This window comes from Oncorhynchus keta, chromosome 2, assembly GCF_023373465.1.
Source record: "Oncorhynchus keta strain PuntledgeMale-10-30-2019 chromosome 2, Oket_V2, whole genome shotgun sequence".
NCBI lineage: Eukaryota > Metazoa > Chordata > Actinopteri > Salmoniformes > Salmonidae > Oncorhynchus > Oncorhynchus keta.
This window is the reverse complement of record NC_068422.1, coordinates 77,624,812-77,639,345: the sequence shown is the minus strand read 5'-3', so window position 1 is coordinate 77,639,345 and position 14,534 is coordinate 77,624,812. Positions and strand designations below refer to the sequence as shown.

The 14,534-nt window shown below is 40.3% G+C and overlaps 1 protein-coding gene across 1 annotated transcript; it reads left to right on the top strand.

Annotated features, from left to right (window-relative positions):
- The first annotated feature begins 249 nt into the window (after positions 1–249).
- Positions 250–13,935, top strand: pepd (peptidase D). Its single transcript, XM_035739988.2, has 15 exons — positions 250–414; positions 2,593–2,776; positions 3,992–4,119; positions 4,272–4,335; positions 4,500–4,547; positions 4,669–4,730; positions 4,826–4,870; positions 5,687–5,762; positions 6,709–6,755; positions 8,205–8,273; positions 8,454–8,531; positions 12,223–12,371; positions 12,629–12,813; positions 12,927–13,118; positions 13,353–13,935. The coding sequence occupies exons 1-15, from the start codon at positions 374–376 to the stop codon at positions 13,467–13,469; spliced, it is 1,485 nt and encodes a 494-aa protein (XP_035595881.1). The 5' UTR covers positions 250–373; the 3' UTR covers positions 13,470–13,935.
- The last annotated feature ends 599 nt before the right edge of the window (positions 13,936–14,534 follow it).

Sequence of the window (14,534 nt, the reverse complement as noted above, 5' to 3'; positions counted from 1 at the left end):
CAAGGATATTCACTGAAGAGTGACAATGAAATTGAGAATGAAATAACACCTCAAAAGTTGGTTCATAATTAAAACTCAAATCTGAACACTAGGTATATATCCAACACAAACATTTAAATATTGTGTGACGTTTACTGATTTAAAAAAAAGTGGATTTGTAACTGAAACAACTCCCTGGGGGTTTTCTGAAAGACAGTTATAAAGACCTTGTCATGCAATACAACCCTAACATATATTTCAAGTTAGTGGATCAAATAAATGCCCATACTATTTCAAGCATCATTCGGTTCGCCGCTTGATATTTCATACTGCCGACATACATTTTGTTCAGCCATAATCAGCTGATCGGCTTCACAAGCGAAGCCACTGTCACATGACACCTCCAGTCTTGAGCAACATGGCTGCACGACAGGAGTGAGTATATTCTGTTTTGTATTATTTCTGTGATTTCTCTTTCTGTTAAGCGTACTTGGCCACTGATTCTGAATTAAACAAATTATAATGCACGAATTGTTAGCTTGCTAGCTATCTGCATAAACTTGATCAATTAAGGCAACTCTCGTTACCGGAGCTAGCTGTCAAGCACAAGAAAATAGCGGCGTAGTTTTTGCAGGCTGGCAGTCAGACATCAATGAGCAATGTTGCCATTAACTGACTATGCCTGTCTGACTTTACATTTATTCGCATAATAGGGAAAAACAGGTGTTTACAGCTCCAGTTTGTGGATAATATTAGCTAGTATCTCTACAGACGGGTTGTTTCCGGAATAATTGCCAGGGACCTCACGATACGATGTTATCACGATTGGTAGTAGCACTTTTGATCACTTTCGCAGTCAAAAAACAAGCTGAGATCTACCACTCAGATTATTAAAAAAAAAACATGTAAGCCTATTCAACATTAATAAAAACAGTTCTGTAGGAATGAAGTTTGCGCAGTAGGCCAGAAACGTTATCGCATCATATTGGCTACAGTATATGTGCTTGGCCTGGCAATATTGTTCTTATAAGACCATATTAAAATTAAAAACTCGAGCTTTGATAACAAAATAGATCAGTTGTACCACTTGCGAGGCATAGCTGAGCATAAATTGAAGAACTTTGCTTTTTTATTTTACTGGACTGATGTGGACCCTCTGCTGGTACCCTCTCCCTGTCCCTGTTCTCTCCTTTCCTCCGTTGAGACAGGCCAGAGAGAGGACACCATCCTACCACTGATGGCAAAACTTGAGTCGCACCGCATTGTTTTTGCCTCATGCACAAATTCATGTTCCTACTGTATGACTAGAGGAAGTGAAATATTCCTCAACATTAAAATAGACATGACGAGCTGCTAATAATAAAAACGCAGGCCTATCGATACACTTAGCTACTAATTAATTGCAGCTGTGGCACGAGAGGAAGTAGGGAGAAGCGCGTTGACAGTGCTGTGTTGACAGTGCTGCAATTTTTTTTTTAAACAAACTCACTCATAAAAACAGCAGTGCGTTTCTGTATTCTGACAGTTTATTCCTGGTCATGGTTTTAAAAGTTGTGAAATCTCACGTAGGTTAGTATCAAACTTTGCTGTGGGGTTGTGGAAGCGTTACTCGGCATGGTGATAACATTTTGAGCTATCTAATTGGCCAGCGCACTTGATTTAACGAAAGCTCTTCTGGTCTGCTGGGTAGGTTTGAAATGGTTCAGAACAGTTTGCCTGCCTGGCATGCAGGGCTTCTGAATCAAGTGCACCTTCCGCCAAAAGCGCAAAGTCAAATAAATAAAGGAGCGCAAGCCTTTATCTTTGGCTTTTCTACAGATATGTTATGTTTGGTGATCAACTAGGAATGCCTAGAAGATCGACTGGTTGGTGACCACTGCTCTACTTGATCGATTTCCCCCATCCCTACAATATGTCAATGCTCCAATTGTTATTAATTAATATAGAGGTGATATGATGCATTATACTCTATCCTCCTATCATAGCTCGTGTTTCTTGTTTAAATATACTACATCTCTAAAACAGGAAGTGCACATTGAAACCCACTCACATGATCACAGAAGTGTTTAGACATCTTATTGTTGAGTTGACAAAATCTGAGGCAGGTTGGTGATCAACAACTCTAAGTTTAGTGACCTTTGTCACTAAACTTCATGTAAATCATGTAAATCTGTCTTTGTTGTTAATAAATCACACAAGGAAGGGAGCACTCTCCAGAGATCAAGTGTTATCTTTACCACACACTGGGGATCATTGAAACCAGATCCATTTAGGGCAGTACTGTTCTACAGTTTGTGCAAAATCATATTTTTTGTTGAGTGTAAAACTCTGAGTCCTAAAAATGGTCAACGTCTATGTCCTCACCACTTCTGCTAAAGTTTCACTAAAAATGTAACTTTCATAACTGTGCAATATAATGATAAACAATGATTTGTTTTTTTACATAGTATATTTACTAAGGGGTTTATAAGTATTTTTATTGATTTATTGTTTTAGATTGTTTCAGTTCGGCTGATTCTAAGGCAGGCAATGGGTTAGCTAACTGAAAATAGAAAAGTACTAGACAGTAATGTACAACATATTAACCCATTTCCCAATGCTGTCTTTCTGTAGACCTGTGTATTGGCTGGGTAAAGACACGCTGAGAGTGTCAGCAGCCCTGTTTGCTGAGAACCGGCGGCGGCTGTGCCAAGGCATGAAGGCCAAGGATGGGGTGGCCCCCAAGTCTGTAGTCATGCTGCAGGGAGGGGAGCAGAAGCAGAGATACTGCACCGATACAGACATGCTCTTCAGACAGGTACATGTAAGGATCGGTGTCCCGCTAACGGGACAACTTCCGGTGAAAATGGAGGGCGTGCAAAATTCAAATAATCATAAATATTATGGATTTTAAACATTTATGTACATATAAGTGTCTTATATTGGCTGAAAGCTTAAATTCTTGTTAATCTAACTGCGTTGTCCGATTTACAGTAGCTATTAGAGCGAAAACATGCCGTGCGATTGTTTGAGGAAGGCGCCACACAAAATATTTTTCCACCGGCACAGGTTTCATAAATTCACATATAATGATTAAATATTAACTTACTTCTTGAAAATCTTCCTCTGATTTGCAATCCAAAGGGTCCCAGCTATAACATGTAGTGTTGTTTTGTTAGATAAAGTCCTTCTTTATATGCCAAAAAGTCTGTTGAGTTGGCGCCATCGATTTGAGTAATCCACTCGTTCAATTTGCAGAGAAATTAATCCGAACATCTACCACTAAACTTTGTTTCAACAAGTCAAAATACGTTTCTATTTACTCCTCAGATACCCTAAAATGTAATCAAACTATAATATTTATTTTGGAAAGAAGTATGTTCAATAGGAAAGCGATTTTAGCAGGTGCGTAATGGATTCATGACGCACGCAAACATGAATTTCCAAGACTGTGTCCCTGTACTAAAACTGATATTTCTTATTTGTTTTTAAAGTTACACCCCTGAAACCTTGAACATAGACTGCTGTCACTCTGTGGAAGCCATTGGAATTGCATCCAGGGAGCTAATTTTCAATATGACCTTTCTCTTGCATTTCTAATAGGATGGTCTCTCCAAAAAAACAACATTCTGTTTGGTTTTTCTTTGGATTTTCTCCTACCATATCTGTTATATTCTCCTACATTATTTTAACATTTTTACACAAACGTCAAAGTGTTTTCATTCCAATGGTACCAATTATATGCATATCCTGGCTTCAGGGCCTTAGCTACAGGCAGTTTTTCTTTGGGCACGTCATTCAGGCAGGAAGTCGAGAAAAAAGGGGGCCTAGCCTTAACAGTCAGTTACAGATATGCAATTGTTTTATCCTAAAGCGGCATACCTTTTCATATTGATGACCCCAGCGAGAATTGAATCCACAATCCTAGCGTTTCTCTACCAGCTGAGCCACATAGGATCACACATTGATGAGATGGATGGAGGTGTGACTGAGCAGACCCTGGCTGACTCTTTTGACTCGTGTGGTTCTGTAGGAGTCCTTCTTCCATTGGGCTTTTGGAGTGACTGAAGCCGACTGCTACGGAGCCATCGATGTGGACACAGGAAAATCCATCCTCTTTGTCCCCAAGCTGCCTGAGAGCTATGCAACCTGGATGGGAGAGTGAGTCAGTGACTGTAACTCAAACTATATGTGAATGTGATCGGCCTCAGGAGACAGCCTACCACTTTCAGCATCATGGACTCACAAAGACACTCTAAGAATACTCCTTAGGCCTTCTCATTAAAACCGATTGTGTCATTGTCTATTGACAGGATCCATCCGCGGGAATACTTCAAGGAGAAATACGCAGTCGATGAGGTGCAATACACCTGTGATGTAAGTTAGTGTGTCACGTTTGCATGCACATACTGTACACCTTATCATCTTTGTAGTGTTGTAGCTTAGCTTGTGATCTTGTAGCTTCACTCGTTTCCCTCTATTTGATAGTGTCAGTTCTCTGATCCCTCAACAATTCTGCCTTTCTGTCTGAACTCTTACAGATTGCTGATGTCTTCTCCAAGATGAAGCTTGGAGCTCTTCTCACTTTGGTATGTCCTTAATATATCATGTTGATGCTATGATAGTGGTTTACAGTAGCAATTCATTAGATAAAGTATTATTTTAAGAGACGTGAAAGTGGGCCTGGTAATTGTATTATGTTTCTTCCAGCGTGGACAGAACACAGATAGTGGGAGTACCTGCCGCGAAGCCTCCTTTGAAGGAATCAGCCAGTACGTTTAATTGGCATCAATTGATGTCCATTTGAAACTTTGTATTTCTAATTTATTTGCTTGAATGTTTTACCTTGATAAATATAATATTTCAGATTCCAAGTGAACAACACTCTTCTGCATCCAGTCATTGTGGAATGGTAAGTACTGTATGATACTATATCCAGCTCGTAACCATTGGTTCCTGCTGCTTTTCTGTTGTGTGGAACTCTTTTTGTTAAACCTTATTATTCTGTGCCTGTTTCACACTGAGTCATCTGAGGTGGTGACTGCATGTCTAATGGGAAGATAATCATTAAGACATAAATGGTGGTAGAAACCATAGCCAAGAATAGAATCAGAAAAACACCTCACTAACAATATGGTAAGAAGCTGATTTTCCTGAAAGATAAAGAGGAGAGTGTAAGGCTCCTCCAGCAGTGAGGAATGGATGAGTAATACAGGTATTATTTCTGCATTCATTATGAGCTACCAAATATAAAGCACACACATAAACACAGAGCTTTAGCTTTGATCATCAATCTTTTGTTTCTGGCTGGGTGCTATAACCCAAGCCTAGTACGTGTTTGTGCATGATGGAATTAAGCAAAAATGCCTGAGGGAGTGCGGTATATGACCAATATACCACGGCTAAGGGCTGTTCTTATGCACGCCACAATGTGGAGTGCCTGAATACACCCTTCAGCTATGGTATATTGGCGTGGACAGAACACAGATAGTGTATATTATATTACCACAAACCCTGAGGTGCCTTATTACTATTATAAGCTGGTTACCAACGTTATTGAACAGTAAAAAGTAATGTTTTGTCATACCCGTGGTATATGGTCTGACATACCACGGCTTTCAGCCAATCAGCATTCAGGGCTCAAACCACCCAATTTATAAAATAGAGATATACACCTGGCCTATTGATCTAAGAGGCCCTTGACTCCTTGTTCCTTCTCTTCCTGCAGCCGGCTGACTAAGACTGACATGGAGCTGGAGGTTCTGCGATACACTAACCGGATTTCCAGTGAAGCCCATAAAGAGGTAAAATCCTGCAGGACAGACAGACATACCTGCCACAGGGGGAGAAGGAGCTCCAGATTCTGGCTCATCTCATTTGATCTGTGCATTTTTGGATTTTAGGGGACCGACAGTATTGGGACAAATTCACTTATGTGTATTAAAGTAGTCCAAAGTTTAGTATTTGGTCCCATATTCCTAGCACGCAATAACTACATCAAGCATGTGACTCTTCAAACTTGTTGGATGCATTTGCTGTTTGTTTTGGTTGAGTTTCAGATGATTTTGTGCCCAATATAAAGTAATGGTAAATAATGTATTGTGTTATTTTTGGAGTCACTTTTATTGTAAATAAGAAAATGTTTCTACACACTTCTACATTCATGTGGATGCGACCATGATTATGAGTAGTCCTTCATCAATTGTGAATAAGTTGAGTGAGAGAGTTGGACGCACATCTATCATACCTCCCAAAAAAGGCTAACCTCTCCTGTTATTTTAATTTTGGGAGGTTAGCATGTCTTTGGGGTAGGATATTTGTGTGTAACTTTCTTTCACATCATTATTCACAATTCATTCAGGACTATCCGTAGTCATGGTAGCATCCACATGAATGTAGAAGTGTTTAATAACATATTCTCTTCTTATTTCCAATAAAAGTGACTCCAAAATGACACTACTTTATTTACCATTCATTTATATTGGGCACCACATAATTTGAAACGCAACCAAAACAAACAGCAAATGCATCCAACGAGTTTCTAGAGCCACAAGCTTCATGTAATCATTGCGTACTAGGAATATGAGACCAAATACTGCATTATTTGACTTCTTTAGAACACATGTACAGTATATATGAGTTCATTTGTCCCAATAAAATGGGGGGGGGAGACTATGTACAAAAAGTGCTGTAATTTCTTTGTATATCACAGGCACAGCCAACCTGAAGTGCTGTTGTCTTTCTCCTCAGATCATGAAGCATGTGAGACCTGGACAGAAAGAATATGAAATGGAGAGGTGAGTGGAGCTTTTTATCATGAAGGGTATGCCAGCTGTATTGAACTGTTTGTACCGTATAAAGGCATATTGTATGACGAGGTGGTGTACTATGTCCCGTCTGACCATAAAGGTGGCGGTAAAACAGTACGTTCCTTATCTATCAAGGTGTGTTCCTCTGGATAAACTACATTCACAGCACTTCTGATCTGATCACTACTGAAGTCATAAGTATATTTGGACAAATTCACATAGTGTTTTCAAGTAGTCAAAAGTGTAGTATTTGGTCCCATATTCCTTGCATGCAATGACGACATCAATCTTCTGACTAAAAACGTGTTGGATGCATTTATTATAAGTAAGAATAGGAGATGCTTCTGAACACTTCTATATTCATGTGAATGCTACCAGGATAATCGACCATCGTGAATGAATCGTGAAAAAGGAAAAGGTTAGAGGCAAAAATATCATCACCCCCCATTTTTATCCTCGTTACTGGTAATGGTGAGGGGTTAGCATGTTGTTTTGTAGCCTCTGAACAGCATCTCACTGATCATTAATCATGGCGTTATGAGGATTTTAGAAGTGTTATTTATAAGAAATATCTTTATCTACTCACTATGAATGATGAATGATGACTAATCATTTTCTTTCTGTTACTATTGGGCAAAACATAATCCAAAACAAATTACAAATGCATCCAATGAATTTGTAGAGTCACCAGTTTGATGTAGTCATTGCGTGCAAGGAATATGGGACCAAATACTCAACTTTTGACTACTTTGATACACTAAGCACATTTGTCCAAATACTTATGACTTCTTCACATGGGGGGGACAACACATGAACTGCTTTCATTTCTAAATGGTTAAACAGATACAGTATGCATGAAAATACCCTCAAATAAAAGGTGACATTCTGTCACCTCGTGTGAAACATTTGATCTCAAACCTAAAATGCTTGAGTATAGAGCCAAATGGAAAAAATGGCTTCACTGTCCAATTACATATGGAGGCGAGTGTATTTTACGATGAAGTAACAGCCACCCACTGAGCTGAATCAATTTCCTGTTTCTAGTTGGCAGCTTTTTGTGTTTTTAATTAAACCTTCATCTGGGTGGCTGAAGAATGTAAATAATCTGAGCTACTATAGCAGTGCCCCTCGCCAGCCCACTATCTGACTAATTGACTGCAGCAAGAACGTGCAGCAGAGAATATGTAATCACTGACTCAAGTCTCCAGTGAATAAACCAATAACCAAGTGAAGATGAGTCCAAATGCTTTTATTATACTATCCACCAGTTAAGTATCAGGCGATGGAGATCTTCAAGGTGGGAGGTTTAGATGACTGCCTTCTTGTATTCTAGGCTAATCAATATCAAAAAGGAGGTTAACCCTTGATTACACTTCATTGTTAGAACTGTGGAGCTTCTTGTGTACGGTCGCTCATGTCAGTGCTTTTTTGTTGCAGCCTGTTCCAGCACTACTGCTACTCTCATGGGGGAATGCGTCACACCTCCTACACCTGTATCTGTGGAACGTAAGGCACTTACTTCCCTTTGCTACACACAAATGGGTTAATTTTAATGGAGAACATATCTGAAATGCGTGACATCATCTGTGTTACATTTTGACGTACAGAAATGAGGTGCTATTGTTCTGTCTGACGTGTGTTCAGTGCCTCTATAATGACCTACTCGTATGCTTAAATCTTCATCAGTGGAAACAACGGCTCAGTCCTGCACTACGGCCATGCAGGAGCTCCCAATGACAAGACCATCGATGACGGAGACATGTGGTAAGTCGGCGATCATTTCACATGATGTGAAGTTATTCCACTCCTCAATTGTCCTTTTGGGGTTGTTTGCTTGGTTTTATTAGATTCTGTGTTAATTTTGTCTTGAATTTGTATATCAAAAACACTTGCAGTGATCTTTTTTTTTTTAATGGAATACTGTACATCTCAGAGAGCTACACCTCCCCTGCTGTCATTAGTATAGTAGGGTGTTGTTTTGTTTAATGGAATACTGTACATCTCAGAGAGCTACACCTCCCCTGCAGTCATTAGTATAGTAGGGTGTTGTTTTGTTTAATGGAATACTGTACATCTCAGAGAGCTACACCTCCCTGCTGTCATTAGTATAGTAGGGTGTTGTTTTGTTTAATGGAATACTGTACATCTCAGAGAGCTACACCTCCCTGCAGTCATTAGTATAGTAGGGTGTTGTTTTGTTTAATGGAATACTGTACATCTCAGAGAGCTACACCTCCCCTGCAGTCATTAGTATAGTAGGGTGTTGTTTTGTTTAATGGAAAACTGTACATCTCAGAGAGCTACACCTCCCTGCTGTCATTAGTATAGTAGGGTGTTGTTTTGTTTAATGGAAAACTGTACATCTCAGAGAGCTACACCTCCCCTGTAGTCATTAGTATAGTAGGGTGTTGTTTTGTTTAATGGAAAACTGTACATCTCAGAGAGCTACACCTCCCTGTAGTCATTAGTATAGTAGGGTGTTGTTTTGTTTAATGGAATACTGTACATCTCAGAGAGCTACACCTCCCCTGCAGTCATTAGTATAGTAGGGTGTTGTTTTGTTTAATGGAATACTGTACATCTCAGAGAGCTACACCTCCCCTGCTGTCATTAGTATAGTAGGGTGTTGTTTTGTTTAATGGAATACTGTACATCTCAGAGAGCTACACCTCCCCTGCAGTCATTAGTATAGTAGGGTGTTGTTTTGTTTAATGGAATACTGTACATCTCAGAGAGCTACACCTCCCCTGCTGTCATTAGTATAGTAGGGTGTTGTTTTGTTTAATGGAATACTGTACATCTCAGAGAGCTACACCTCCCCTGCAGTCATTAGTATAGTAGGGTGTTGTTTTGTTTAATGGAATACTGTACATCTCAGAGAGCTACACCTCCCCTGCTGTCATTAGTATAGTAGGGTGTTGTTTTGTTTAATGGAATACTGTACATCTCAGAGAGCTACACCTCCCCTGCTGTCATTAGTATAGTAGGGTGTTGTTTTGTTTAATGGAATACTGTACATCTCAGAGAGCTACACCTCCCCTGCTGTCATTAGTATAGTAGGGTGTTGTTTTGTTTAATGGAATACTGTACATCTCAGAGAGCTACACCTCCCCTGCTGTCATTAGTATAGTAGGGTGTTGTTTTGTTTAATGGAATACTGTACATCTCAGAGAGCTACACCTCCCCTGCAGTCATTAGTATAGTAGGGTGTTGTTTTGTTTAATGGAATACTGTACATCTCAGAGAGCTACACCTCCCTGCTGTCATTAGTATAGTAGGGTGTTGTTTTGTTTAATGGAATACTGTACATCTCAGAGAGCTACACCTCCCCTGCTGTCATTAGTATAGTAGGGTGTTGTTTTGTTTAATGGAATACTGTACATCTCAGAGAGCTACACCTCCCCTGCTGTCATTAGTATAGTAGGGTGTTGTTTTGTTTAATGGAAGTATAGTAGGGTGTTGTTTTGTTTAATGGTATACTGTACATCTCAGAGAGCTACACCTCCCTGCTGTCATTAGTATAGTAGGGTGTTGTTTTGTTTAATGGAATACTGTACATCTCAGAGAGCTACACCTCCCTGCTGTCATTAGTATAGTAGGGTGTTGTTTTGTTTAATGGAATACTGTACATCTCAGAGAGCTACACCTCCCCTGCTGTCATTAGTATAGTAGGGTGTTGTTTTGTTTAATGGAATACTGTACATCTCAGAGAGCTACACCTCCCCTGCTGTCATTAGTATAGTAGGGTGTTGTTTTGTTTAATGGAATACTGTACATCTCAGAGAGCTACACCTCCCCTGCTGTCATTAGTATAGTAGGGTGTTGTTTTGTTTAATGGAAAACTGTACATCTCAGAGAGCTACACCTCCCCTGCTGTCATTAGTATAGTAGGGTGTTGTTTTGTTTAATGGAATACTGTACATCTCAGAGAGCTACACCTCCCCTGCTGTCATTAGTATAGTAGGGTGTTGTTTTGTTTAATGGAATACTGTACATCTCAGAGAGCTACACCTCCCCTGCTGTCATTAGTATAGTAGGGTGTTGTTTTGTTTAATGGAATACTGTACATCTCAGAGAGCTACACCTCCCTGCTGTCATTAGTATAGTAGGGTGTTGTTTTGTTTAATGGAAAACTGTACATCTCAGAGAGCTACACCTCCCTGCTGTCATTAGTATAGTAGGGTGTTGTTTTGTTTAATGGAATACTGTACATCTCAGAGAGCTACACCTCCCTGCTGTCATTAGTATAGTAGGGTGTTGTTTTGTTTAATGGAATATTGTACATCTCAGAGAGCTACACCTCCCCTGCTGTCATTAGTATAGTAGGGTGTTGTTTTGTTTAATGGAATATTGTACATCTCAGAGAGCTACACCTCCCCTGCTGTCATTAGTATAGTAGGGTGTTGTTTTGTTTAATGGAATATTGTACATCTCAGAGAGCTACACCTCCCCTGCTGTCATTAGTATAGTAGGGTGTTGTTTTGTTTAATGGAATACTGTACATCTCAGAGAGCTACACCTCCCTGCAGTCATTAGTATAGTAGGGTGTTGTTTTGTTTAATGGAATACTGTACATCTCAGAGAGCTACACCTCCCCTGCTGTCATTAGTATAGTAGGGTGTTGTTTTGTTTAATGGAAAACTGTACATCTCAGAGAGCTACACCTCCCTGCTGTCATTAGTATAGTAGGGTGTTGTTTTGTTTAATGGAATACTGTACATCTCAGAGAGCTACACCTCCCCTGCTGTCATTAGTATAGTAGGGTGTTGTTTTGTTTAATGGAATACTGTACATCTCAGAGAGCTACACCTCCCCTGCTGTCATTAGTATAGTAGGGTGTTGTTTTGTTTAATGGAAAACTGTACATCTCAGAGAGCTACACCTCCCCTGCTGTCATTAGTATAGTAGGGTGTTGTTTTGTTTAATGGAAAACTGTACATCTCAGAGAGCTACACCTCCCCTGCTGTCATTAGTATAGTAGGGTGTTGTTTTGTTTAATGGAAAACTGTACATCTCAGAGAACTACACCTCCCCTGCTGTCATTAGTATAGTAGGGTGTTGTTTTGTTTAATGGAATACTGTACATCTCAGAGAGCTACACCTCCCCTGCAGTCATTAGTATAGTAGGGTGTTGTTTTGTTCTCGCTGTCAGCTGGATCCACTGAGTGGCTCTCCCATGGGTTTACTCATAGATGGAGCACAGCTTGGACTGGCTTTGAATATAAGTCAGGCTGCTGTGTGCATAGGGCTATTGATGGAGATGTGGCTGTGTGGAGCGCCCATGGTGACATAACATGAGCACCTTTGAAAGGCAAAAGTTGTATTCATTCTGATGTACATGCTGTGAACAATTTCTCTGATTTATGTTTGGAAATAATGTTGCCAGAATGGCTATAGAGCCCTTTGGGTGAGCAGTAACACTGATCTAACTGTGACGTGTGGTTTTTCCTTGCAGTCTGTTTGACATGGGTGGAGAATACTACTGCTACTCCTCTGACATCACCTGCTCCTTCCCAGCCAATGGAAAGTTCACTCCAGACCAGAAGGCCATCTATGAGGCTGTGCTCAAGTCATCACGGGCTGTCATGGCTGCCATTAAACCAGGTATGATCCTACTGTACACAGGCAGGAGAGCGGAAGCATTCACTAAACATACAGTACATACTTAGCTTGGGCACAAGGAAGGATTATACCTTTAATATATTAATTTGTTCCATGGTTTGACTAATAGGGAGTTGTTGAAGACTACCACAGAACATGCCATATCCTCACCACCGGTCATTATCACCTGCATACTAGGCTGCTTTGAAACTTTTAACCTCCGATTTAAAAACCTGACTGAAGGTGGTCTTGTGTTTCAGAGGTCAAGTGGACAGAGATGCACCGTCTGGCTGACCGGGTTCACCTAGAGGAGCTGGTGAAGATTGGGATCCTGCATGGGAGTGTGGAGGACATGCTGAAGGTCCACATGGGCTCTGTCTTCATGCCCCACGGCCTGGGACACCTGCTGGGCATCGACGTGCACGACGTGGGCGGATACCCAGAGGTCAGAACCAAAGAGATGGATACAGTATTCTATTCATCAATGATCAGTGCTACAGAAAGTTCTAACAACAAAGCTAACGTCCGTTGTCATGCCGCTTTTTCTTGGTTATACAGGGTATTGAGCGGGTCAACGAGCCCGGTCTGAAGAGCTTGAGGATGGGCCGTCTGGTGCAGGAACGCATGGTCCTGACTGTGGAGCCTGGTATCTACTTCATCAACCACCTGCTGGACCAGGCCTTGGCCAACCCAGCCCAGAGCTGCTTCATCAACAATGAAGTGCTGACCCGCTTCCGCAGCTTTGGAGGGGTACGTTTACCTATACACAGACAGTTTGTACTCATTAGTGTGCTGGTTTTACTGTCAATGTCAACCACCCAAAGCTTGCACATAGAAACCCATTTGTCTCAATATACTCCATGGCAGCAAATAATATACACATTATGCTGTTCTGTTAAGTCTTCTGCTATAACTGCCTCCCCTGATTATTAACCTTGGCTCTGACCCTCATGTGTCTTCCTGTATATTTCCTCCTCTCTCCAGGTGCGTATTGAGGACGACATTGCAGTGACTGCCAGCGGAATGGAGCTGCTCACCTGTGTCCCTCGTACAGTGGAGGAGATTGAGGCTTTCATGGCCGACCGTGGAAAATCCTTCTAAATAACGTCGCTCATATCCAAGCTGATCTAACCAAATGGTATTTTCACTCCTAATTGTGGAGAGAATATCTGTTTTCTGATGTAAGAGATGCAGTTTCTCTAATGATATCTTGCCAGTCTACATAATGCCATATATAATTAGATGCAGAAGTTTTCAATCTAGAAAGGTGTCTGTTTAATCTCAGTGAATGCAGTATCAGTAGCATAACACACTAATAAACAAATGCAGGTTAAACTACCTATACTATTTGAAGCTCTTAGTGATAAAGATGATTATTGTGAAAATGCAGTGAATTAAACTGCTGTGGCTATCTTGCCACGTAAAAACAGTGTTGACGGTTGACAATATTTCAGTGCCTAGTTAATTGCTTTATGACTGTGCGTAATAGAGACTTTATTTTCTTGGACGTTTATACAATTCTCATAAAATACAGTGCAATTGAAGTAAATAAACCCCTCAACTTGCAGTTTTGCGTTCTGTGACATTTGTAGAGTGTGCTTCCAGTTGTAAATGCCAGTGATCAGAGTGTCATGGAACAGTGGGTTGGTTTACTACAACTGTGTAGTAATACTGCCAGTCTTCACTAGATGGGGTCCTTAAGTCATTGTGAAGTTCGTGTAGCTCTGGTAAGAAGAGTTGCCTTGTATCGATGCCCTTATTTGTTACAGATTTGATTTACACCACCAGTGAACTGGTGTTCAAATTAATGGAATGACTACATATATGCACTAAATGAGTATAAACACTTATTTACCTATTCTCTCCAAAACAGTGTCAATCAAACCTTTCCCATTTCAATTATGAAGTAGTGTATATTGCAGATGTTTGCATTAGAATTCCAAATACTAAAGTATAGCATTTCAGTCATACACCATGTGTCTGATTTAAACATTTAAAATAAAGAGAGAGAAAGATGGTGTTAAATCATTAAACTTAAATACTTGGTAGTTGGCAAATTCAGTTAATTCACTTTAACTCAGTTGCATTGAATACACTGTATTTTCATGTTTATAGCTATTGACTTGCTAACTTAACTGACTTAACTGACTTGCCTGGTTAAATAAA